The sequence below is a fragment of the Physeter macrocephalus genome, chromosome 10, assembly GCF_002837175.3.
Source record: "Physeter macrocephalus isolate SW-GA chromosome 10, ASM283717v5, whole genome shotgun sequence".
Taxonomy (NCBI): Eukaryota; Metazoa; Chordata; class Mammalia; order Artiodactyla; family Physeteridae; genus Physeter; species Physeter macrocephalus.
In genome coordinates this window covers 62564877-62591725 of record NC_041223.1, presented here as the reverse complement: position 1 = coordinate 62591725, position 26849 = coordinate 62564877, and the positions used below count along the sequence as shown (strand labels likewise).

At 39.1% G+C, this 26849-nt stretch overlaps 1 protein-coding gene across 8 annotated transcripts in view; it reads left to right on the top strand.

Moving 5' to 3' along the window:
- The window catches only part of KLHL32 (kelch like family member 32), a 233856-nt gene that overhangs the window by 129227 nt on the left and 77780 nt on the right, over positions 1 to 26849 (top strand). For 5 of the 8 annotated variants that reach the window (XM_028494634.2, XM_028494633.2, XM_028494635.2 and 2 more), the window contains 2 exons: positions 490 to 588; positions 23835 to 23888. In XM_028494634.2, the coding sequence (XP_028350435.1) occupies positions 490 to 588; positions 23835 to 23888 (153 nt within the window). Of the gene's footprint in view, positions 1 to 489; positions 589 to 23672; positions 23889 to 26849 lie in introns of those variants that run through there. The other 3 variants (XM_055087616.1, XM_055087613.1, XM_055087615.1) reach the window with 3 other exon arrangements.

Sequence of the window (26849 nt, the reverse complement as noted above, 5' to 3'; positions counted from 1 at the left end):
AAAAAAAAAAAAAAAAAAAAAAAGTAATATCCACCTCTGGTCCCGTATTTCAAGGAGAACTGTAAGCCCCATTTCTCTAAAATACCTGTTAACCATACTGTCTGTGATTTACTGAAGAATAGCATTCTGAAATATACTTTGAAAAACTAAAATTCAGTTCTTTTGTGTTTATAAGATTATATTCATCATAAACTGAATTTGAAGACTATTGTTCTTTGCAAATGTTCATATCCTCCTACAAAAATAAGTGGTTAAGTATGGAGCCTTATACACCGGATATGAGTATTGGAAATGAGAACTTAGCTGTTAGAATAAGGGCCACAGCTCATTAATCAGAATAGAAAAAAAAAGAACTGACTTCCATAATAAGGAACAGTATTAATTCAGATATAGTATGTTAAGCAGCAATTTAAATACAGTGTATTTGCATAGTAAGCAAGTGTTAATTTTTAAGTGACTGATAGTTTTCTTTTATTTAAAAAAAACCAGATTTTGTTGGAGCCAGGCGTGATCCAGGATGTGTTAGCAGCTGGCAGTCACCTACAGCTGTTGGAGCTTCTCAATTTATGTTCCCACTATCTCATCCAGGTATGTGAGCTTGCATCCTGCTAGTATGCCCTGCACATTCCTTCTCCCTGCAGTACCCCACCGACTGGAGCCCAGTGACAGGTAAAATGGAAGGCGGGGTGGTGGGTGGGAAATGTGGCCTGTGGTGGTAGAATTTCTCCAGGGCACAGGCTGAGAGGCTTCTAAGAGGGCAGCTGCAGCTCTCATGTCCTACTTCCTGTCCCCGACCCTCCCTGCCCACCTCACTACCCTTGGGTGACAGAGTAACTCAACAACCACACACAGGGTTCACTACTGGGGCCCTGGGAGATGACGCTGGGAAGGGTCTTGATTTGAAGCAATGCTCTCTGGTTGCAGAAATGCCTGAGAAGTTGGTTAGTCATTTAAGATTTCAGTAACAGTAGCTAACATATCATGAAGTCATACATAATTAATTGCTGCATGAACTTCCCTGGCAATAAATGCTGGAGAAATGATGAGTGATCTGTGCATTCTTGCCCTGATTTGCTAGGGTTTCAGGAAAGGCTCTGCGAGGGGGAGGGAGAGAAATCTCCCATCCACCGAGCACCTGCTGTTTGCTCACCGATGCTTCACGTTTGGTCCTCACAACAACGTTGCACATTTTTATAGGCAAAAAATTCATAGATTTGAAATATACCCAGTTTGCCCAAAGTGGCATAGCTGGTGAGTGATAGGCCTTTCTGATTCCGAAGATCTTTTTTTTCTTCTTGGATGAAAACCCTTTGTTTCAATAGGAAGATATGGGACATCTTAGGCAGATAGTACGGATGTGCCTCTCTTTTATTTTGCAGAGTTAAGTACTAACCCCCTACATTGAGACCCTCCCATTTATTCCACTCGTATGACCTTTAACTTGCATTTATTACAGCATTATGACAACAGTGAAAATAAACTTTAAAAAAATAATAAATCCACCTAATTTAATTCTATTGTCCTTGTGCACATGACATGCTATTAGTAAGTAGAAAAATCCTATTTATTTCTGCCTAATTACGTTATTTCCTTCCTAATAATTTCTCTAATTCTAAATATAGCCTTTACTTCTGTTACTCATTAGGTCATTTCCAGAGCTCTTTCTCATATATCATCTTATTTCACCCCCCCAGCAACCTCAGGAAATAGGAACCAGTGTCTCCTAGGGAGACAGTGTGAAGAATGTCAGCCATGTTCACCTAAGGAGCAGTTCAAATACAGCATATGAAAGTTTTATCATTATCTCAGCATACTTAATCTAACAGTAAATGTTTAGCTCTTTTATCTTATTTTCCTTTCTTTTCCCCTCAATATTGTTGGGTGATATGGGAGACCTGTTTTAATCCCTTTCTGCAAGTAACAAATGGGAATAACATAGAAAGGTTACAAGACTTCAGAGGTGTGTGTTTGACTTGTGAAATTGAAATTACTTTTATTTGACATTTCTACATCAAATATTGCAGCTTGTGCTTTCAGCATCATCACCTGATTCACTTTTTCCATGGCAGGTAATAATTAATGATGTGTGTTGACAAAAGTTTGGTTATAGTGCTATAGTTATCATGATGTACATTAAAATACAGTATCTATACAGTGTGTGTGTGTGTGTGTGTGTGTGTGTGTGTGTGTGTGTGAACTTAAACCTATAATTCTCCAAATGAGAATTCCAGATGAACGTTGGAAGTTCATGGGTATTTTTCCCTATCCCATCAGATGAACCTGTTGAGATACCAGGTGACTTGTGTGCACTTTGGAATTTAATTCTTGCAATTCATTATTTTGCTGAGGAAAAAAATGTAGCTTGCAGACAGATGTAGTTTGTGGACAGTTCATTTATTATTAGCCTGCCTGAGCAGTGGTTAGAATTTTCACTGTCTTTTCACCAATGTTTGCATTTCATTCTCTTATGTAACTTTCCTTTTCCTTTTTATCTGTGATGTTGCAAGATGTCCAACTTGTAGAAGGAAACTTGGACTCTAAGGACTAAAACCATGTGTATGCAGAAACCTTCATTATGTCACTCCTTTTCAAATATATACCCTGCCTCTCTTTTAGGATTATCAAATTACCAGAAGGGGTCAGTCTGCTTTCATATTTTGACATAGTTAAATAACTATACCTATTTACGATTTTTGGTATTATTGCTCAACTGATTTTTAATTTCCTATGGAATCATTTTATTGGGTATATAAAATATTTTCTGTTAAAATGAAAAATCTTCAGTGTTTAAAATGTACTTAGAAATTTTAAGCCAACCGTCAACCAAGGCTAATATATTCTCGATTCTTGTTCGGTACTTTGCCCAATGAGGAGTTTGTGAAACCGTTTTCCTAAGTTGTCTGGTATTGTTTTGTTGTTCTCAAATTACCATTATTTCAGAGATGTGGAGGGTAGACCTCGGCTCTCAGTAGACCTCCTGTTGTCCTCCAGTGCGGTTAAGAAGTGTATGCCAGGAGAAGTGCTGGGTGGGCAGTTCCTGAGCTCCCCACCACCCGCAAGCCTCCCTGAGCTTCCGCGGCCATTGGCTATTGCATTGACCTGAAGCTTCTTCTGCACATGCCTAGACGCTGCTGTTCCCCCCCAGCCAAGGGAAGGGATACTTTGAGGCCACTGTGTGGGCTGCTTTCTCTTGCTTTTCCTCTGGCAGGCTGCTGAGGGCCAGGACCCCACACCACAGGAGCAGTGCCCCTCTTGTCAGTGAGGACAGCCATCAAATTAGCTTCCCAGGCTGTGAGGTCTTCCCCGTATTCATTTTTGGCTCCAGGCCCTCTAATCAGGCCTGTCATTGAGAACACACATGTTCTCCATGCATGCTGCTGAGATTAACTGGTAGCCTGGCAATGAAAGCAGCTAAATGATTTGGGGCGGGGTGACTACAAGGGGAATGGCTACAATAATAGCCCATCATCCCAAGATGAGGGATTTACAGACCACTGCTCAAGTTTGCATCCTTTCTCACTTGCTTCGCAATGAAATGCTGTAGGACTCTGTCCTGTGTAGCCTGTCGTGTTATATATCATTAATAACCATGACCTGTCAGACTTATCTGCTGAGATTCAGTCCCAAATAAAGTGTGAATATGCTTCTTTCCCTTTTCCTCCTTCAGCTCCTCTTCCTTGTCCGTTGTGCTGTTTTTAAAAATTTCATCAGAAATATGAACCAATTCATTAAAGAGCAATATTTGTGTATAAAAAGGGCCGAGTAAAATGCGTAAATTTTCTTGTTTTTCAGTGTATGCATGTTTACATGAATGTCATTCACTATGTTAAATCTTGTAAAGGAATCTCTGCAGACCATCCTCAGAGAGATGGGCTATGGATATGGAGATTCTGATGTGTCTACTGATTTACCGAGTCCCTCAGGTAAACATTACAAACTTTTTGAGTACAGTTTGTTTTCCCAAACTTTGATTTTTTTTCTAACCTTTTTAAAAATTAGCTTCTGAACATCTCTACCTAAATATCACACAGGCAATTCAAACCTAACATGAGAAAACCTGCCCTTTTCTCTGCTGATGGTACCCATCAATCTGTTAGTTGTCTAGAAATTTGGACATAGCCTCAGACCCCTTCCTCACCACCATATCCAATCAATTACCAAGTTGGGTTGATTCTACCTACCAAATATCTCTCAGACCTGATTCTTTTCTCCATTGCTGATTTTCTTACCTTTCTTTAGACTCTCACCATCATTAGCTATGTGTTATAAGAGTTCATAATTTCCTCCTAAGGGGTCTGCTTGTTTCTGTCCTCTATCTATGCCAAACCATAGTCCCCAGAGCCATCATTATCTTTCCCAGGAAAGAGAACCAGCATTTATTGAGAGCCTGTCTGTATTGAGTGTTTTGCACAAAGATTCTCATTTCTCCTCTGCTAAGCAACCCCTTAAGGCAGGTGAGAGTTCTTTTATTTTTACAGGTGGAGAAACTTAAATTCAGAACTAGGATGTTGATCGGGTTTCGAAATGTCTACCAGCTCCCTTAATGACCATTTGGCAGCATCATTTCACCTGCAGAAACTCTTAGCCTGATCTCCAAGGCCAGGCCTGTTCTTCCCCAACCTCATCACCAGTCCTCATGCCTTTCCTAGTCTGCTCTGTTCTGGACCCTAAGTCCTTCCTTTCATGTTGGAATTTGTCATTGGGAGGGAAGACTAGGTGGTAGAGGTCCTGAGTGACCAGCAGAGCCTTCAGTCATTGCCTTCAGATTGTACCAAGGGTCAGGAGTAGGGCGCGAGCGTGCGCACGCACGTGCACACGCGCACGCGCACACACACACCACCCTTCCAAACCGTCCCCTGTCATAAGATCGGGGTAATGGCCACTGGACTTTGTGTTGTATCCCCTGAAAGTGATATATTAGGAGATACACATGCTTTGCTGAAAATGTCCTTTTTTGTAATTAGCTTTCAAAAAAAAAGTTTGTGCATTGTGTACTCTCTCCCCCAAATAAATGCTATATCCTATTATTTGATTAGCAAGTGTTCTTTTTGTTTGCCAAGTATCGGCCTTTATTATGAAATGCAATTTAAATATATTGACAGGAAAGAACCCTCACTAAACTTTCTGAGTAAGACCACCAAAGGGGTGAATTAACTCCTTTTGATAGGGATATACTTTTAGTATCTACTCCTAGGCAGCAGGTGGCAGTGTGAATCCACCAGAATTCAGTAGTTAATTTAAAGCAAAAATCAGAAAAAATGAAAAGAAAAATTATTTATTTTGCTACATATTAGTTTTCTGACCTAATCAGTAAAAAAGTCATTATTCACACCACACTGGGCAATATGCCTTGTAATTTTTAACAAATAATAGGAAACTGTTAATGTGTTCACAGGAAATACAGTTTTGTCTTGGGCTGCTGTGGTCATTTATCACTGCACTTTGTGAAATCACTCATTTGTTCTAATTTGAATGTAAATGACTCTAAGGTTTTACAAATAAGGTGACAGACTCACATAAATGTAATTGCAGGGTTCATCTCCCTCTTTTTATATATCACTCATTAGGTTATGAATTAAATACATCGTATTAAACCAGGGGCATGTCCAATGATGATATTGTAATGGCAAATTACTCTATGCTATTAGAGGTGTATTTTTTATTCATGGACATTAATTTGTCATTAAGCGGCATTAGTTTAGCACTTTTATGGGGAAGACGTGACCTGAAAGAGGAGACGTGCTGCTGTGATGTGAGAGGAAAGGGACAGGAGTGCTCTAGGTAGAGCATTTTATCACTGTAACGAAAATGGGGGTCTGGGGGGGGTTCTATTCTGTTTTCATTTGTTTTTGTTTTCTGCTTTTACAAGCATAAAAGATCGTTTCCCCAGATTGAAGGCGTTGTTCTGTTTACAGTGTGCACATTTGGATCGTCTCGTAGAGCGAAGCCAAAATTCTTACTATTAATCATTCAGAAGCCAAGTAAAGGGAGCAGGAGGGAGGAAGTGACTTCCTGCCCTAAATCTCCCTCCTCTGTGACTGATGCTTATTAGTCATCCCTTGTCTTCATTTAGTTTTACACTAAATGGGCTACCATGAGAATTAGTCATTTTTTCTCTTCAGTGAAGGTACAAAGGTTTAAAGAATGTTATTCTCTCATGAGGGTATTAGGAAGAATTCTGGGTATTTCTGGGTTTTTTTTACATAAATGGTGATTTTACTCTTCTTTTACTTAGAAAATATTTTTTTCCTTTCAACTCTGAGAAACACAGGATTCTTGAAATTGCTTCGCAGAAGCAGAAAGTATCTGAGTGCTGCTTTTGCATCAATTTCCTCATGGGCTTAATGTGGTTGGAAAGTGTCTTACCCACCCCAGTTATACTGTGGGACTCTTGAAGGCAGGGGTCATGCCTTACATCTCTTTATATCTTACCCCCTCCCTCCCATCGCATCGCAAGAGCTCAGTGTGTGTATTGGTCAGCTTGGGCTATCATAGCAAGATACCACAGACTGGATGATTTAAACAGATATTTATTTCTCACAGTCTGGAGGCTAGAAGTCTAAGATAAAGGTGCTAACCTGGTCAAGCTCTGATGAGGGCTCTCTTCCTGGCTTGCAAATGGCCACCTTTTGCCTGTGTTCTCACATGGCAGAGAGAAAGAGACAGCAAGCTCTCTTGTGTCTCTTCTCCTTTTTTTTTTTTTTTTTTAACTTATTTATTTTATTTTGGCTGTGTTGGGTCTTCGTTGCTGCGTGCAGGCTTTTCTCTGGTTGCGGCGAGCAGGGGCTACTCTTCGTTGCAGTGCGTGGGCTTCTCACTATGGTGGCTTCTTTTGCTGCGGAGCAGGGGCTCTAGGCACGTGAGCTTCGGTAGTTGTGGCACGCGGGCACAGTAGTTGTGGCTCACAGGCTCTAGAGCGCGGTCACGGGCTTAGTTTCTCCGCGGCAAGCGGGATCTTCCTGGACCAGGGTTTGAACCCTTGTTCCCTGCATTGGCAGGTGGATTCTTAACCACTGCGCCACCAGGGAAGGCCCTCTGGTGTCTCTTCTTAGAGAGCACTGATCCCATCATGAGGGCCCCACCCTCATGACCTCATCTAAACCCAACTGCCTCCCAAAGTCACATTGCCAAATACCATCATACTGGGACTTAGAACATCATATGAATTTTGCAAGGACACAGTTCAGTCCATAGCCGTGTGTGTTGAGGGAAGGAATGGTGCATCCATTCAGTAATTTTTTTCTTGCTTAAATATTGAAATTTTATATTACGGGAGGAAAATATGTTAATAAGTCAGTCTTACATTAGTTTTACCCATTGAATACAGTTTTTTTTAAGTTGAAAATACTTTCTATGGGGATTGCATTTGGCACTGAAGATCTTGCATATTTTACACTATTTCTTAATGGATTATCATTTTTTTAAACTAAGTAATACTACAATGACTTATAGGAGGTTATCTCTTCCAAACAATGTATTACTATAATTTTAATTATTAAATTAGCAGTATCTCCTAAATACATAATATATAGTGGGTGTTCTGAATAGAATAATTTATCCTTAAGATTGAGAAGTTATAACTTACACTCGTTTTTCTCCACTGCTGAGCTATTTTTTTCCCGCATTAGATAAGACAAATGATTATAGCAACATATGTATTGAATATGCCCCTAATCAAATACACTGAGTGCTATTCCATAGTTCACTAGAGCTGATACTCTTGTATTTGGAGAAAGTTAAAGTACGAATTTTGGAAAATATATTACAAACAGTTTAATCTTTCAGATTTTTTTTTAAGTCAGTGAAAATGATCAGAAAGAGAAATGTATCAGCCCTACTAAATCATAGCCAGCTACTAATTATTTGTTCTAATCATGAGTATTTGCTATCTGGCATGGGTGATCCAGAATATCAAATTTTTCAAATATCATTAATATTTGGCTCCAAAATATATCATAAGTTTTTTAGCAGCCATTTTAGGATCCCAGTTAATCTTTTCATATGCTATTATGTTGGCTTTTCTTCCCTAAGCCCACACCAAAGGATGTCAGTGATAGCCCAGAGACACACTGGCTGGCCAAGGAAGTCATTTTGGCATTTTAATTTGTTATGTGGGTAATCTAGGGTTCACTGTGTCTTCCTTGTTTGTGAGTTTTTAAAGACAAGAAAGATTGTCTTGAAGGATTTTTCTAATATTAGTAATTTCTATTCTAAGCTAACTATTGTGTGGTGGGCAATTTAAAAAAAAATCACTTTCAGCCTATTCTCAAAAATAAGATGTTTCCAATATTTTACTAATGCTAGAGTTCAGAATCAATAAACAAAGCAAACAAAATCAATCTCACTTAATTCCATTATCAATACTTGAAATTAGGGGCATTAAAAGAAAATCTGTGTTTCATTTAAGATATTCATCCTCCTGTTCACCCTCCACCTGCAAATATTTCTGCCCATAGTTAAACGTCTGCCCTATTCTCTAAGGCTAAACTGCCTTTCAGCAACTTGATGCATCAGGTACCTCCTGTGTTTCCCATGGTTCCAGTGTCTTCTCCACTGGCACCTTCCTTTCATTTTAAAAATAGGATCAATAAGATGGGAGAAACTTTTCTTCTTTTCTCATTATCACAACTCGCTCCTTCCATTCACTACCAAACTGGGAACAGTGTCTGCACTTCCTTACCTCCTATTCATTCTTCAGACCTATTGAACTCAGTCCTCTGCCTTCATTACTCCTTAAAGGCTCTTCCAGTAAAGGTCCCCAAAGCCTCCTAATCGTCAAAGGCACTGGGCCTTTTATGGTCTTTAATGTGACCACTCTACAGCCTTTTGACAGTGGTTATTAGCTCCTTTCTTTCCTACACTTCTATTTTCTCAAGACTCTCTCCTAGTTCTCCTCCTACTTCTTTTCAGTTCCTTTACAAATTCTTCCATCAGCTCTGTGAATATCCTTCTGGGTACAGTGTTGCCATGTGGGTGCTCTTCTCTTCTGTTCACCGTCACTCTCTTTCATCCACATTTGGAGGATTGCAGTCTCCTCTCCTGAGCGCCAAGCTCTGTGTTCAGCTGTTTCCACTTGGCTGGCATCCACATGCATCTCAGTTCACTGTCACCCAGTCTTACTCACCTGTTCCTCCTCCCGCTCTTTGTTAAGGAACCATTATCCTTGTAGTAACCCAAACCAGAAACCTTGGCATAATCTTATGTCGCTCCATGATCTCAATAAATTTTATTGGTTTAGCCTCTTAAATTGTTCTCACATATGCCTTCTTCTCTTTCTTCATTGTCACAGCCATCATTCAGATCTGGATGATTTTTCCTAGATGTTCTTACACTAGCTCAACTGAGCTTCCTGTCTGTTGACTAAAACTAATCAATACTTTGCTGTACAACCTAAGTTATTTTTCCAGCCCACAAAACAATTTCTTTCCCTAAAACACAAGCTGGATCCCTGTCTCCTGGTTACAAACTAGGTTTCTAACCTTTTCCTTTTAATTTCTTGTCTCCTTCATGTGCCCTATTCTTACTGTACCCAAGGATAGCATGTTTTATCGTCTCTAAGCCAACTGCCTAGTCAGCATTTCCTGTTGGATATCCCACAGGCATATGACCTTTCTGAGTGTTAACCCAAGCCAGAAACCCAGGAGTCATCCTAAAATATTCCATCTCCTTGTGCTACACATAGGCTATCACCAAAACCTTTCAATTCTACCTCCCTAACTTTTTTTTTAATACACTGTTTTTAAAGAGTAATTTTTAGGTTCACAACAAATTTGAGAGGTAGATACAGAGATTTCCCATGTACCCCCTGCGCCCATATATGAATAGCCTCCCCCATTACCAACATCCTCCACCAGAGTAGGTACATTTGTTACAATTGGTGGACCTACTATCACATCACTATCACCCAGAGTCCACAGTTTACACTAAGGGTCACTCTTGGTGTTTTACATTCTGTAGGTTTGGACAAAGGTGTAATGACATGTATCTTCCATTACAGTATCATACAGAATAGTCTTACTGCCCTAAAAATCCTCTGTGCTCTGCCTGTTCCTCTCTCTCTCCCCTCCTCCCAACCCCTGGTAACCGCTGATCTTTTTCTATCTCCACAATTTCACCTTTTCCAGAACGTCATAGAGTTGGATTCATACAGTATGTAGCCTTTCCAGATTGGCTTCTTCTGCTTAGTAATATGCATTTAAATCTCCTCTATGTCTTTTCATGGCTTGATAGCTCTTCTCTTTTTAGTGCTGCGTAGTATTCCATCGTCTGGATGGACCACACTTTACCTACCCCTTCACTTACTGAAGGACATCTTGATCACTTCAAGTTTAGGCAATTACGATTAAGCTGTTACAAATGTCTGAGTGCAGGGCTTGGGTGAACTCCCTTAACTTTTTACATCTCTCTCATTCTCTCTATTTCTGTTTCCACCACCTTAATTCAAATCTTCAATACTTATTTCCTGGACTAAAGAAACTTCCTGCTAACCAATGGACCTACCTGCCTTCACTCTTGCCTCACCCCAGTGCCTCCTTCAAAACAAGGTTCATTCCTCTTGAAGTGGTTCACAGGTTCCATTTTTATTATGAAACTTCCTATCACTTTAGCCTTCTTTTTTAAAAAAAAACAAGTTACTACCCACATGCTATACCACAATCATTGTGAACTTCATGCATGTCCCCGAGCCCAAACCTCTTTGTATGAAGCCTTCTTCTCCATGGATTATTCTTCCCTTGTTATGTCACCCTATGAGTTCCTCTTTAACCTGCAAGTAGTTTGCTCATGTGTTATAGCTCCTCTTCCAGAGCTGCCTGATAAATCCACCTAGTTGGAATTGGATTTCCCTCCTCTTCATTAATTACAGGCATTCTAACAGAGTGCTGATCACACCGTATTATTTGTATTGATTTACTTATCTATCTCCCTGTGATATAAGTTCATGTCCCAGAGTTGTGTGACCTTGGGCAAGTTACATAACCTCTTTGCCCACAAATACAGATGTGACACAGATATGATACTGTATATACAATGTACATCTTAGGAGTGTTCATGAGATAGTGCATGCAGAGTATCCTATAGCATAGCATCCTACACGCAGTAGGTACCCTGAAAACCAGAGCCAGTAGAATTGCATGCTTCACTTGTGAATTTCTCTATTAATTCCACAGTTAACCTTCCTACCCACTTCCGTCACTCCTATCTTTCTTCATTCCTGGAAATGTCACAAACTTTATTACCTACTTCCAATCAACAGCATATTGGACAAGGCTGCTCCTGAATATTTTGGAAATAATAACCATTCTGTAAAAGGTATTTTTCCTCTGCGCCACTTCTCTTAGCTTTTGTAGAAGTGCATGTATTGTTTTAGGAAAAAAAAGTCACAAGTAATTATATGAACCATCACTTTCTTCCTGTCTCTGATAAGTGAAAACATCACACTGAAATTATACTTTAATAAATAGTAAAAATTGATGCTTTTAAAAGCAACATAATACTTGGTGTTGCTACTTTTTTATTTATTTATTTATTTTTTATTGGCGTATAATTGCTTTACAATGGTGTGTTAGTTTCCGCTTTATAACAAAGTGAATCAGTTATACATACACATATATCCTCATATCTCTTCCCTCTTGCGTCTCCCTCCTTCCCCCTCCCTGTCCCACCCCTCTAAGTGGTCACAAAGCATCGAACTGATCTCCCTGTGCTGTGTGGCTGCTTCCCACTAGCTATCTATATTACATTTGGTAGTGTATATTATAAGTCCATGCCACTCTCTCACTTTGTCCCAGCTTACCCTTCCCCCTCCCCGTATCCTCAAGCCCATTCTCTAGTAGGTCTGCGTCTTTATTCCCGTCTTGCCCCTAGGTTCTTCATGACCATTTTTGCTTGTTTGTTTTTTAGATTCCACATAGATGTGTTAGCATACGGTATTTGTTTTTCTCTTTCCGACTAACTTCATTCTGTATGACAGACTCTAAGTCCATCCACCTCACTACAAATAACTCAATTTCGTTTCTTTTTATGGCTGAGTAATATTCCATTGCATATAAGCAGCAACCTAAGTGTCCATCAGCAGATGAATGGATAAAGAAGATGTGGCACATATATACAATGGCGTTGCTGCTTTTTAGATAGGAAGTTTTGTTTTATTGTTTCCCCTGCCCTTCCTGTAAATAAAACATATTGCTGCATCCTCATATACAGAATTCAAGGAGAAATTGGAAAAATCTTTTATTTCTAGCTCTAGTGCATAGTAGTTGCTTAGAAACACGTTTGTTTGCGTTCCTTCTACATGTGCCAAGAGAGTTCCCTGTGATAGGAATTTTCTGTAATACAGTCGCATGGTATCCTAAGTTCCCCAACTAGGGGAAATACAGGCAGTGCATTTGTTTAACAGAAGAAAGATCTAAGTTAGTCCTTACAAGGAGACTGCTGTCCATATGCCTCCCTCTCTCCAGGTGTCTTTCCTTCCTAGACATTTCCCCCACCCCCTTTCTCACTCTCCCTCCACAAATATCCTTTAGAGCAGGCTGCCGACCTTTTCCTTGCTGCCTTTCGAGGGACATGTGCTCAGGCCCTGGGAAATAACTGCTTATGTGTTGTTAATTCAGCTTCAGGTACTGTGGCCTCAGCTCCATACGCTGAGTATAATGTTTGCCCACTTCAGAGTCTGGGATTAGGGACTGGGGTCATGCATCTTGTTCTGCTGTAAGAATATATTTATGCAGGTTAGAGTCATTTCTTTCTTCACTCAAATGTGTACTCTGTATCAGTGGTTCTTAAACTTGACCGTGTGTGGAATCACCTGAATAGCTGGTTAAAGCAGACTGCTGGGCCCTACCCATAGAGTTTCTGATTCATGAGGTCTGAGGAGGAGCCTGAGAATCTGCATCCTAACAAGTTCTCAGGTAATGCTAATGTTACTGGTCTGGGGACCACAGTTTGAGAACCACTGCTTCAGATGCTCTTGCCACCGCAATTCACATCAGTTACCAGCCTGTTAAGTCACTGATATTCAGATTTTGAAAGTGTCATGATATCGAGATAAATTTGAACTGGTCCCAGTTATAAATATATGAAAAATTTACATTATATATAAAATATATAAATATGTAAAATATTGATATTATATATCCTGCATAGCATCCAAAATATAAAAAGCCAAAACAATGAAGACTTGAAACAAAAAACCTTACCAGTCTTCATTCTTATGTATAATAATGATTAAGACGAAAGTCTATGTGGATAACTGAGAGATTATTGAAATTCTGTGGAATGGGGCTAATTTTCAGCAGCTGACTTTGGGTAGCAGCACTAAGTAAGGAAATATACCAGAATTACTTCCAGGCTCTACTATTCTTTAAAAAAATTTTAACCTGATTTTGCCTCTCATCATTCAAAAAAGGTTTGTGATTATTGAAATTTTCGTTTTAAAGCTCCAGTTGCTCAGATAGACTATTTTTGATTAAAGAAAGAAAAGTATACATTAATTTCCTCTTTATAGTCCATAGTTCAGTGGTAATCACCTGATGTGCTGAGACAGCTCTAGTAAACTTTGCAATAGCATTTTGCAGCACATCGTGACTGGGGCCAGAATTATTAGTTGTTGATGATGGCTGTGTCTCTGTGCTTCCTTCATACTGGATTTCCAGCTTACTACAGACTTTCCCAAGGAACAATATAAAATTATTCATGAGCCTTGGATATTATGCATACAGTTGATTATGAAAATGTGCTAGTAACCTAATTGTAGAATTCCTCTGTTATACAGCACAAATATATTTAAACAGGCCTTCAAAGACTCCAAGAATTAGAGCATGCTGGGTTTTTTTCTTGTATTTTTGAATTGCTGCTAATGTTTTGTTTTAGTTTAATCACACTGTATCATATGCATATTTGTATCAATACATGAATATATAGTTGCATTCAGCTGTCCAGATATGTTTGTTTGTATACAGATATAACTATATCTCTCTCTCTATTTATACAAATAAAAATACCTGGTTTTACATTATTTTATCATATCACAAATAATCTGGCCTGCATTGTCAATGACTTGCTCATATTTTTCTTCCATAACTGTTAGATTTTATCCCATCAACTCTAATATAAGATATTATGGAGAAAACTTACAGGTCCCTTTATGTACATGATATGCATGATGACTTTTTTCCTACATGATTCACCCCAAGGTTTTGGGTTTTGTTTATTTGTTTGTTTCAACATGTTCCAAAGGGCCAGCCCTTCACCACACATCCACAACAAAGCCCTTTATGTTGCTTTCTCTAGTCCTGGAGTGCAGTCCTTTTCTGCAGCACGAGGTCGTGTAGTCATGTAATACCTTGATTTATAACTAGGTTGTAATCCAACTAGGAAACAGGTGGAATCACAACTGGGTATGGTGCCTTGGATATTAATGGCTTGGCTCAGAAGTGGAATTTCTAAAGCTGTATACACTCTTTTTTGCCTTAATTATGCATTCATTAAAAGCTTTTATACCCAACAGAATAAAGTAAATATTTTTTGATCTCCATAGTGTGCTCCCAGAATGTAGATTTGCACAGCAGGGTCTTGATAATCTGAATAAATTGTATTTCTCCGAGGAGTTTATCTTTCAAATAAGGTCATAAAGAAATGCAGCTCCTCCATCCTTAGATTTCTCTGTGTGTCTTTTCTGCTGTGTGTAGTATAGAACATGGGAACCAGAGTACATTATAGTAACACATACTTGGTGATGGTCCAGTATAATGTCTCAATCTATTCTCCTTTTTTATCTCTGGTGAAGTGCTTTTTAAGTACAAAAGAAATGAATGATGTTACACAACAACTTTGATTTTTTCTGTTATTTGTAGAAAAACAAAGCCCATATTAGACATTCAGTGTTTTCTTCTCTTTACCCTATCAGTGAGTAAAATTTGTGGAATATGCAAAGCTATAGCTTAAGCACTGTTGGTAGTATTTTTAAAAGGGAATAATAATAATGAGACAGCTACTGTATGTTGAGTATCTACTATGTGGAAGGTACGTTACATATGTTTTTGGAAATCCTTATCACAGATCACCTTTCCGATTTTTCTAATGAGATGTTAATCACCTGCTGAGGCTATCCATATGCGTCAGCTTCAAATCATTTGCTTTCCTAAAATCTGTTGACTTTAAATGAAGGAGACCACTTTTGATGAGCGGGCCTCATCCAATCAGTTGAAGTCCTTAGGAATAAAAACTGAGACTTCCTGAAGAAGAAGGAATTGTGCCTCAAGACTGTAACACAGAAACGCTGCCTGAATTTCCAGCCAGAGAGCCTGATCTACAAATTTGTGACTCAAGACTGTACCTTCAACTACTGCCTGAGTTACCAGCCAGCTGACCTGCTGTACACATTTGCCAGCCCACACAATCTTGTGAGCCAATTCCTTAAAATCTGTCTCTCTTTGTATCTCCTATTTTTCTGGAGAACCTAGACTGATACACTAATGAAATTATTTTAACAACTCTTTAAAAAAAAAAAAAAATCATATGCTTTTTCTACAACTCCAAACTAAGCATGCAGCCAGTTCCTTGTCTCCACACTTACAACCTAGTGAAAGCGACAGGGAAAATATAAAATTATAAACTCAAATAAACATGCACAACAAGTTGAACTTACAATCTTTCTGAGTCATAAAGAATAAAATGGCAATACACCTGCTATTGAATGGTAGCCCCCAAACAACATACAGTTGTGAAAAGTTTAGGCAATAGCTATTTCTTTTCTCTCTCTCTCTTTCTGGGCTGCCATATTTATTTCCAGAGTGGCTAACATTCTAGGCATTTTTAATATTTAAAGATTAAAATATTTAATCAATTTATTTAATATTTACTATTCAAATATTTTAAATATTTGAATAATTTTAGAGGAGCAGGAGAATCAGTGTTTTCCTGTAAACTAAGAAGTAAAGGCAATAAAAGTTGACTTTTTAAAGGTCTCATATTCTTTCTTATCTACCCACTATCCATCAATCAAAATGTATAAAGTGCTCTTTGTGAAGACTGAGAGGAAGATCTAAAGTACAGATAGAGTCTGTACCTTTATACACAACTAGGGAAAAAAGTATGTAACCACTGGCAAAGGGTGAAGTAAATATTCAAGTATACCAGTAGCTCCTGAAATTAGAAGTCAGAAGAAGGAACAATCCTTCCCGCTGGAGTGGTCTGTCTTTCTTAGGAAGAGGAATCTAATTCCGGTTGTCGTCCTCCTCCCCAACACTGATAATGCTTGATATACTTTTGGCAAACAGCATAGACATTTATATGTTTCTGGTTATCACTAAATACAAAGAGAAGTAAGGTTCCTTTTTGACATTCTAAGAGGGAAAGAAAAATCAGCATGTAAAAAGACAGGAGACCCGAGATTCACTGTGGAAGCCAGGCCCGATGCATCTGGCACCACAAGTGGGTGTTCCCCCACGTTTACCAATTATATAAAAGCCCTGATGGGTAGTTAGCATCAAGAGAGAATTTTCTAAGTTCAGATCAAATATTTGAGAGCACCTTTCTCAGTTAGTTGTGAGCAATCTGTTCATTTTGCCCATTGTAAAATCAGACCTATACCCAAACTGTCATTTCCTCTTTCCATCTGAAGTCATGGGGGTGCTTTTTACAAAATCAAAAAACAGAAAACAACTTTTTAAAAACATGTTGCTTTTTAAAATTCATAATCCAACAAATACTTTTTAAATTACAATCTGTGATAAAGCATTGTGATTGGCATTGTACAGGATACAAAAAGCATAAGATGTAAAACCTTCTTACTAGTATACTAGGAATGTTTTTACTTATTGGAAGATACATGCACGAATAGCTTAGTGACAAGTTCGTTGGTATGTGACAGGAGACTTGAAGTGGGAAGCATTAGGACTTACTGACAAAGGGCTTCAGATTTATTATGTCTAACTTGGTACTTGGTCTCTGTAAGCAGCCAATACAATAGTTTTATTTAACTTTTGGTTAACATTGCTAAAACTCAAATCATACTGATTTGATTATATGCAGAATCCCTGTATCAGGCTGTTTTGAACCTATTTGGGAATAGTTTGTTTTTTTAAAAAATTAATTAATTACTTATTTTTGACTGCATTGGGTCTTCGTTGCTGCGTGCGGGCTTTCTCAAGTTGTGGTGAGCGGGGGCTACTCTTTGTTGCAGTGCATGGGCTTCTCATTGCGGTGGCTTCTTTTGTTGCAGAGCACAGGCTCTAGGCGCGTGGGCTTCAGTAGTTGTGGCACGCGGGCTCAGTAGTTGTGGTTCGTGGGCTCTAGAACGCAGGCTCAGTAGTTGTGGCGCACGGGCTTAGTTGCTCCGCAGCATGTGGGATCTTCCTGGACCAGGGCTCGAAGCAGTGTCCCCTGCGTTGGCAGGCGGATTCTTAACCAGTGCGCCACCAGGGAAGTCCCGGGAATAGTTTTTAAAAAAAGATTTCTTGACTTCTGTAACAAGGGTGACTTCTCATCTAGAGAACTCCTCAGAATGTGATGTAATATCAACATTTTATAATAGAACTTCAAGTTTCATGCATGCTATTACATGAGAGGCATAGAAATCACTATCTCTCCTGACCATCTTTGTCTGTAGTAAAGTATTGACATGTGGTAATTGAGGTGACATTTTGAAGGGGGTATAAGTGAAGAGCATCAATAATTGGAAAAGAAAGGTTATAATTGTAACAGTGAAACACAGCATTGTCAAAATAGTCACATCTTTTGAGTGTTATTACCTAGAAAAATGTGGAATCCTGTTCAATTTGGTTATCTTAGAAGGGGGAGGAGGGAATTCAGGAAATCAAAATGGCATTTACTTTTATTTTGACCTTGAGAGAGGTCTCTTATTATCTTGAGCATAAGTCATAGTTTTCCATTCTTATAGTACAGGTTGCTGATGCTTATTTTTGTTTTGTAAGTTAGTAATGTTCTCAGAATTACATGAGCCAACAAGAGAAATAGGTGTTATTAAGGCCATGTTTTGCATGGGTATCCTTAGTATTAAAGCATCTTCATCAGATTTCCTAATCGTGTCAGTTTAACAAGGACTCTTAGATTTGAAGAAGAGTATTTGTGGGGCAGATTTTGGGGATAGTCTACAGTAGATGCAATCACAAGATGACAAATATTTTCTGTGTTCCGCGTAATTCCCCTGCCAGGGCTATGATTAAACTGCAGTGCTGGATGGTCAAGGGGTTACTGACAGGCTGGGACACAACATGGGTGTGACTGAAACTAAGATAGACTATGTATTAGAAATATGCATTATTGATCCTCAGCTTGTATCGCTGTTGGCACACATCAACCCGTCTCTAGGCTGTGGCATACATGAGCTAGGCTGTGGGTTACGTGCAGTGAACATGCAGACCTCAGCTCCAAGTCTGCACCATTTTCTCCCATTCAAGAGAGTGTATTCGAATGCAAGTGAGTCTGGGTGACATTGGTTCAGGGATAGGCTTAAATCTTCTCTAATCTCTCTTTATAATATAAAGAGAGTCTTGTATGGAGTTTCATCACTAATTATTAGTACTTGCTTAATTGGGATATTGAAAGACACTTGCTAATACAATGGCCAGTCACTCAGCTACAGATGAGAACCCCACCAGGAGACATCCATCACAAAGGTGGACTTTTTTTGCCTCCCCTGGTTTGGTAAAAGGGCCACAGGGTTTACCCACGCCCCCAAACTGCCCTACTTCCTCTCACTCATGTCCTCACCACCCAATAATTTGCCTCACAAAAGTAATTACATTTGAATGTAAGCCAAAATAAGATAGTATTTCCCTTTCTTGTGCTTTCTTTTCCCTACCATATTCAATAGTTAATCTGGGGAATAACCATTTTAATTAATTAGAGAAATAGGCCACACCAAAAGACTGAATTTGGGGAATATATAAGGTTTAAGAAATATTGCAGTTGGAAAACTGGTATTTATTCCATGACTGGTATAGTATTGGGGACACATTTTATGGTTCTTCTTCTGTTATTTAACTTGTCGTTCACACTATAAGAAGCAAATAGAAGGGAAGAGAAAAGCCCAATAGCCCTAAACCAGAGGAAAATAAATACTATTTAAAAAGATTCCCCAAAGAACAACAACGTATGCACCATAATTCTGAATAGAAACTAAATTTCAAGCGAGAGGCAGTGTGACAGAAATGAAACCTTTTTAGAAAAAGAAAAGAAAAAGATTTTCCTTTCACTCAAGAGAGTTTCTTGTTGCTGAGCTGTAACTTCAATTCAAAACCACTGCCTCTGCTTGGGCACTTGGACTTCTACATCACAGAATGTAAGAGAAGGGAGACAATCTCATAGCTAGGACGAGGAGAAGATGCAAGTTTGAAAAAAATAAGGTCAATGTGGGCATGTTGAGTTCAGTATAGCTGTGGAATATCCAAGAGAAGATGTCCTCTTATCGGCAGTTGGGAAAATGAATTCAGAGCTTAGGAGAGAGACTTGGGCTAATGATATAGATGTGAGAGGCATTAACATGTAATCAGTTTACAACTCAATTGCATGGTTTTTACTCTGGCTATCCTCCTTTTCCCTGATTTAATGGTGCAGCTTACTTAAGACTTTGATACCTAAAGGGACCACATTCTCTATTTTGACCTGCTTGCATCAGTGATGAATCAGGGATCATGGATGCCAAACAACAATGCTCAAATGTACTTTATTGTTCCTTGCCTGCCAAATCTACTGTCTACTTTCCATGTGCCAAGCCGCGCGGTTAGTGCTTTTGATTCATTATCTCCACAACGACCCTGTGAACTGGGTGAACTCTCCATTTCGTAAATGGGGAATAACAGAGGATCAGTGACTGACCCAGGGTCATAGCCAACAAGAAGAATTTGCACTGGATTTGAACCAGGTCTACCTGATTCTATGGCCTTTGCTCTTCTCCACCAACCTGGGTTGCCTCCAAGTGCCTATGGCTGTTGACAGTTTGTTCTGCTCCTGAATACAATTGGTCTTTCTCTTTCTTTGATATATAAAAGACTTCTTTGAAAAAAGTCTAGAAATATATACAAAAACATTAATAGTGATTATCTCTGCATGGTGAAATACGAATCATTTTTGTTTTCTTTTCCATACTTGGTACTTCCTGAATTTTATGAAATGGACAAATTTATTACTTTTTATAACCAGAAACAATGGCACTACTTTCATAACAGTGATGATTTTTTTTCCGTGCAGAGTATTACAGGTGAGCATTTAATGCAGTTTAACCATTGCTTCCCACCTCCTTAATCACATTAATGGGAATCCTTAAAAGCAGCATTATTGGTGATTATTTTGCTTGCATATGGTCTTAGCCAAAAGAACAAGAAGTGATGATTTTGCTTAAGACTCACATAAACACATTGGCTCCAGTAGGAGGAACGTATATTGTGGTATCAAGACCTCAAAGAAGGTTTTGTTTTTTCCCTCAACTCTCCAGTTTAAACAGTGTAACGACCGAGGTGCTAAGTATGCATGGCAAGGGGAACGGAAACCTTTGACATACATAAAAAGCACAGGAGATTTGGGGAAATTATGTTTTTAAGCAGAAGAGAGAAGAAATGAAAAGGTAAAGATAGGGAGCAGACTTTTAAAAATTTATTTATTTATTTTTGGCTGTGTTGGGTCCTCATTGCTGTGTACGGGCTTTCTCTAGGTGCAGTGAGCGGGGGCTACTCTTTGTCGTGGTGCGCGGGCTTCTCATTGCGGTGGTTTCTGCTGTTGCGGAGCACGAGCTCTAGGCGCGCGGGCTTCAGTAGCTGTGGCTCGCGGGCTCTAGAGCGCAGGCTCAGTAGTTGTGGCGCACGGGCTTAGTTGCTCCGGGTCATGTGGGATCTTCCCAGATCAGGGCTCAACCCCGTGTCCCCCGCATTGGCAGGCGGATTCTTTATCACTGCACCACCAAGGAAGTCCAGGAGGAGACTTTTAACTGCTGTTTCTCTTGTACACGGGGATGTGTCAGTTCAGTTCCCCTTTGCCCTTCACTTAGCCATTGACACTTGTGCATTTAGCCTTAGTTCTCCACTAATATCAAATGCTGTGTTAGATTGGATTTGGGAGTTATATAAAATTATACCCTTTGGAAACAAAAACATTTCAGGACTGTGGAAGCAGGCATTAAATAATTACACTCAAAAGAAACAGCAGAAAAGAAGCACACTTTTAAAAATCCTGTATTAAATTAAATTAATTCTCTGGTTGTCCGCAGTTTTGAATTGGCCTGTATTTAAGTTTGCAGGCTTCTAATCAGAAGAAACCCAGTGTCTCTATACAAAGATATAAAGATGCTTAATAAAGAATATTTGATTGCCACTACATAGTCCAGCCTCAAACTCACAGCCGTATACAGTCTTTTTGGCAGAACGAGTGGGAAAAAAAACACTGTTCCTCAGCTGTGCCCATCCACCTTTTACTTTACAGAGCTAGCTTATTTCCGCCTCTGCATGCTCATCTTTCTGTGTGGTGCGGCTGGGCGCTGCCCTAGGACCTTGAACCAGGGCTTGCGCATGCGCCCAGGGTACCTGAAAGGCACTGACACCGCTCCCCGACCCCCATCACGCGTCTGGGGGACTGCAGAGTGACTTACTGGGACACTGAAATCGGGTCCTGGAGCAGTTAAACTGGCTTCATAGATGTACTGACCAGAAATAACTTATTCATCCCGAGGAGATGGTCCTAAAGTTCGTTGTGCAGGCTCCATGTGCAAGAGTTACATCTTTCCTCCCGTCGTAGAATTTACCAATAGGAAAAAGTAAGATTTGAAGAATAAGTTTAAACATTACTTGAAAAACCTGATGCTGGAGGCAAAATATGCAGTATTCCTTTGATAAAATCTGCTGGATGGGAAGCCCAGATATTTTAATTGAATGGCTATGAGTGGACCCTTAGATATTTGAGTTGTAATGGATTTTAGTGGTCAACTGTGGTAAACTTCATTTTATAGATAAGTATTTATTCCTTTTCAATTGTGTTGGCCGGTAGAGCTATTAAGAGCCAGAATCTTATGGCTGATTCCTGAAGTCATCTAGCTTGACTCCTGTTACGAATGTAATTAAAGCGTCATCTCCCACCGAAAGAAATAGAATCTAAAGTAAAACAAAACAAACAAACAAACAAACAAAAGAATCAGGTAGCCGTGGTGATGATGCAGCTGTTTCTCTGAGATCTGTTTTTACACTTTCTTCATTATACATTTCATTATTTAGAACAGCATTGTACAATAGAAACTTAATGAAAGCCACATATGTTAATTTCAAATTTTCTAGTAGCTGCATTAAAAAGTAAAAAGAAACAGGTGAAGTTAATGATAATATATTTAATCCACTATATCCAGAATAATACCATTTCAACATACAATGAATGTAAAAATTATTAATGAGACATTTTATATTCTATTTTTCTTACTCCTTGCTTTCAGTATATATTTAACACTTACAGCACATCTCAAATCACACTAGCCACATTTCAGATGCCCAGTAGCCACATGTGGCTAGTGGTTACCATGTTGGACAGTGCTGATTTAGAACATATTCCTTTAAACCTTAAAATTTTATGGAAACAGATACATTAAAATAGAATCTAAAGATTTTAGAAAGTTCTTAATACTGTTAGATTGCTAGAAAAAGGGATAAGTATGTTGAAAATACTTAATAAATCAATGGAGTGAAATAGCTATCTGATGGTATTCTGCATTCCTTAAGTTACTAGAAAATATTGTAATAATAATTGCAAGTTGAAAATGAGGGAAAACTAGGACACAGCCCACTCTCAATCTACTTGAAATAGGTAAGTTTTCTATCAACAAACCTGCATGCCACTATGGTTCTTGCAGAGTTACAAGGCAAAGGTTTCACAGGTGTCCTGGCTCTCTGGGGGCATTATTTTAGAGCTCTGGCTCTGAGTTTGAGAACTTGTAGAGACAGGTAGAATCCCCCCACAATGAAGCATTGCTATAGAAACCCTTTGAAAAGATTGTCATTGATTGCCTGAATTTTTGAGGCTAACAAAAAGCAAAGAACGATTCTAAATCGTCCATCTCAGGTGGATTCAATATAGAATTATTCAGGACAGGAATCTGTGAGATGTCTTCACTTCCTGAGACTTTACATGTAAAAATCTTTGTTTTAGCTCATTAAGTCAGGATAGGTTGTTTTTAACTCAAATTTGTACTTAATTTGAAGTTTTAGAAAAAGAGTAGGGCTATAGTTTTTGTCATCTAGTCATGGCTCCCGCTCTACCTGCCCTCATATTATCTTTAGTAGAAAAAACTTACCACCTGAGAGCTGTAAAATATGGTGGACAAATTGTTTTCTTTGGTAAAATGTTTCTAAAAAGTTGCAAAGTAACATTTTAGCCAGTAAAACCAGAAACCCCTTTCAGTCCCTTTTTTAAAGACGTCTTTAAGTATATTGGTTTTAAGAGGGGCAAAGTAAGGAAAAATGTTAAATCCTAGAAGAACAACAGTTCTCTGCCCAGAGCTGTATAATTGCGGATTTTGTTGTTGTTGTTTTTTACATTATCAGTGGAGTGCAGTTCCCTTTCTCCCACTCCTGTCATGCAGACTTTAGGGAGTCAGTCTGAATTTCTTGCTTGCTCTTTCTTGGATTGATTTCTAAGAGATCTTTTTTCCATTTTTTTTTTTTTTTTTTTGGCACCAGGAATTAAATAGCTTTAATTACTTGGATCTGTACAGACTTGCTGACCTCTTTAACCTCACTTTGTTGGAGAAGGCAGTGATCGATTTCTTAGTGAAACATCTCTCTGAGCTCCTGAAGAGTCGCCCAGAAGACATTCTAACGCTCCCTTATTGTCTGCTTCAGGAGGTCCTGAAGAGCGACCGCCTGACCTCCTTGAGTGAAGAGCAGATCTGGCAGGTAAGGGCACTCTGCATGGGTCCTCTTTTGGCGTGAAGTCATGATTAAAAGGAATGATTAAATGTTAACGGATTGAGGAACGACGACAACTATTTTGTCTGGTTTGGTCCACATTGGAATTGAAGTCTTAGAAGTCAGTGCTCCTTGATGGGCAAGTAACTGGAGAACACCCGCCCTTGAGGCTTGAGGCCTCAGCCCACTAAGGTGGTTACCTCAGAAAGAGTCAAGGGTTTTTATTCCCCTGCGAAACATAGTTACTTAAACTGAATATGAGAAGGATGGATTGTGAAGTGGTATTTATGCCTATTTAAGACCAATGGAATCAGAATAAATTCTGGGCTTTCCTGGAAACAATTCAGAAACATTTCTTTGTTGCAGTACAGAGCAGCTGGGACCTTAAATGAGAGGAAGTTCTCCTCCCTTCACAGTGGAAAAATCTCCCTCCTTAGTTCATTCTGCATTCATTGCTATTTTCCTAAGCCCTGCTTTTTCACCTGACATAGCATTCTTTTCAGATACCCTTTGCCTAGGGGACAGGAGGATGTTTTGTGTTTTCAATTTGATTCTTCAATTGAAATCCATTTCTGCTCATCCCCAGTGACTATCCTTGAACAATCCACACGGTGTCTTTGGGAAACAGTCAGAGCCCATCTTCCCCTGCTTCTTATACTGTCTGTCTTACTCTCTGAAGCAGTGGCTAAGCCATCCTGTCACTTCTAGGGTGCCATACTTTCAAGATTTCATGATCATTTGAAAAATATTTATATACAGACTACAAGGGAAAATGTGAAGTCTTCTATTAGCTGATGAGGCAATGAATACCTTGTATCTTATCAAATGACATTCAGGGAATACTTTAATTCTGGACAAAATGGAGTCATAGGTAGCTGTTAATTATCAGCATCTGATTCTACTGATTGCTAATTTTCCCAGTGCCTTCCTCCCTTATTTCTTTCTTTATCTTACTTTAATCAGCAACTTCCCTCTTCACTGTTGCTTCCACCAGTGAGGATAATAAGACCTGCAGTGTACTGAGGGCCTTTCAGGACCCGGGCTCTTTGCAGACTTATTAACTTATCATCACAGCAGACCTGAAGGATGGTTGTTATCATTCCATCCTCCAGACAAGCAAAATGAGGCTTCAGTGTCTTGCCTCAGGGTTACAGAGCAGAGCCAGCCTTCACATCCAGCTTTGTTGACACCTGCCCTCATCTCCAGTATTCCACGCTGTCTTGAGAAGAAAATATCAGTGAAAAAATACAAGCCATAAATTATTTTCTGCTTCTTAGGTATTTCTCATAATGATTGTTCAGGCAGAGGTCAAAAGTGTTGGTAAGGGTGAGTTTTTGGTATGAATTTTGATTATCTATGGAAAACACAAATCATCAGAATTACTCTGGTCAGCTCAAAGTGAGGAACTGCCAAATTTTTCTTTCCTTCCCAAAGGGAAAAACAAAGACTTAGAATGAATTCTGTGTTTAATTATTTCTAACCTAATTGAGATGTGAGCCAACCATCCTTGTGGCTTCTCTTCTTGTGGCACAGTTGAAGGCACTGCCTGATATCGACATGGTAATGTACAGATGTGTGAGTGTCCAAAAAATTCCATACTGTTCACATGAGAGTTATCATAATTGCCTCTCTAAGTGTTACTAATTTTATAAGGTAGAATTTCAAAAGCTGCTTTCTGCTGCAGGCAATGTTTTTTTATACCTGGTCCTCAAGAAAGGATTAAAAGACTCACATAAATATTATCAATTTAGTCATTCAGCAGGCAATAAGAAACTGTTTTTGCTTTATCTTAGTAAATAAGTAATTCCCTCGCACTCAACCCAATAGATAAAAATCAAATCAGTCCAGTTATATTGCTTCAAGTATAGTTAAGTTCATCATTTTTGCTGAGGTTATACTAGTAATGCAATATACCATGGAAGAATCTAATATTCAGCCCAGGGTGAAGATTGGGTATGCCAGAGGATTAGTGTCAGGGTGCTTTATAGAAGTGAAACTTGATGGACAGGCTGGAGACAGATCTACAGAATCTCATTAAATTGCTGAATTGTTCATTACGGAACGTTCTCACTGTAATAAAGTGCTCATTGACTTTGACAAATCCCTATCCCATGTCTTAAAGAAGAACAGTGAAACAAGGGGTGTTGGGGAGAAAAATGGAAATTGGCACAAAGTAGGACAAGTAATAGAAAAGCGGGTGGAGGGGTAGTGCTGTTTGATTATGTGCAACTGGTAACTTACGTGAGAATGTAGCAAACGTACACACACACATCTGCGCATGTGGCTCTTCCACTGTCTAATCTACTGATAATATAATCTGGGATATTCCCTTTATTTGGCAAAAGGCCCAATTTTTTTACTACTCACCAGACTTCATGCAGTTTGGCTCTAAAGATGTGTCATAAGAACCATCAAGTTATCCTCAGGGAACAAACTATTTTTTTTTTTACTTTTTCCTGCTGTCCCTTATCCAGTCCCTTTCCTACTAAAATGTGCTGCAGGCCGTGATAACCATTCTGTGGATTTGGAAACCTATGAAATCCCCCAAGATCGTGCTTTTTGTCTCCTCTTTTTTTCCATCTGACCTTTGAAAACTTTATCTTGTGTCCTCTCTCACAGAAGCCTTCTTCATCCCCCCTAGACATTTTTTTTCTCCCTTCCATAGCCTGAAACTACTTGGTCTATTCGTTAACTTCACTTTATATTCACAGGTAATGTAGAGACTGCCCCATATACACACTTTTTGTAAAAAAACATCTTTATTGGAGTATAATTGCTTTACAGTGTTGTTTCTGCTGTATAAGAAAGTGAATCAGCTGTACGTATACATATTCTCTCACTTCGTCCCAGCTTACCCTTCCCCCTCCCCGTGTCCTCAGGTCCATTCTCTGCATCTGCATCTTTATTCCTGTCCTGCCTCTAGGTTCTTCAGAACCATTTTTTTTTTTT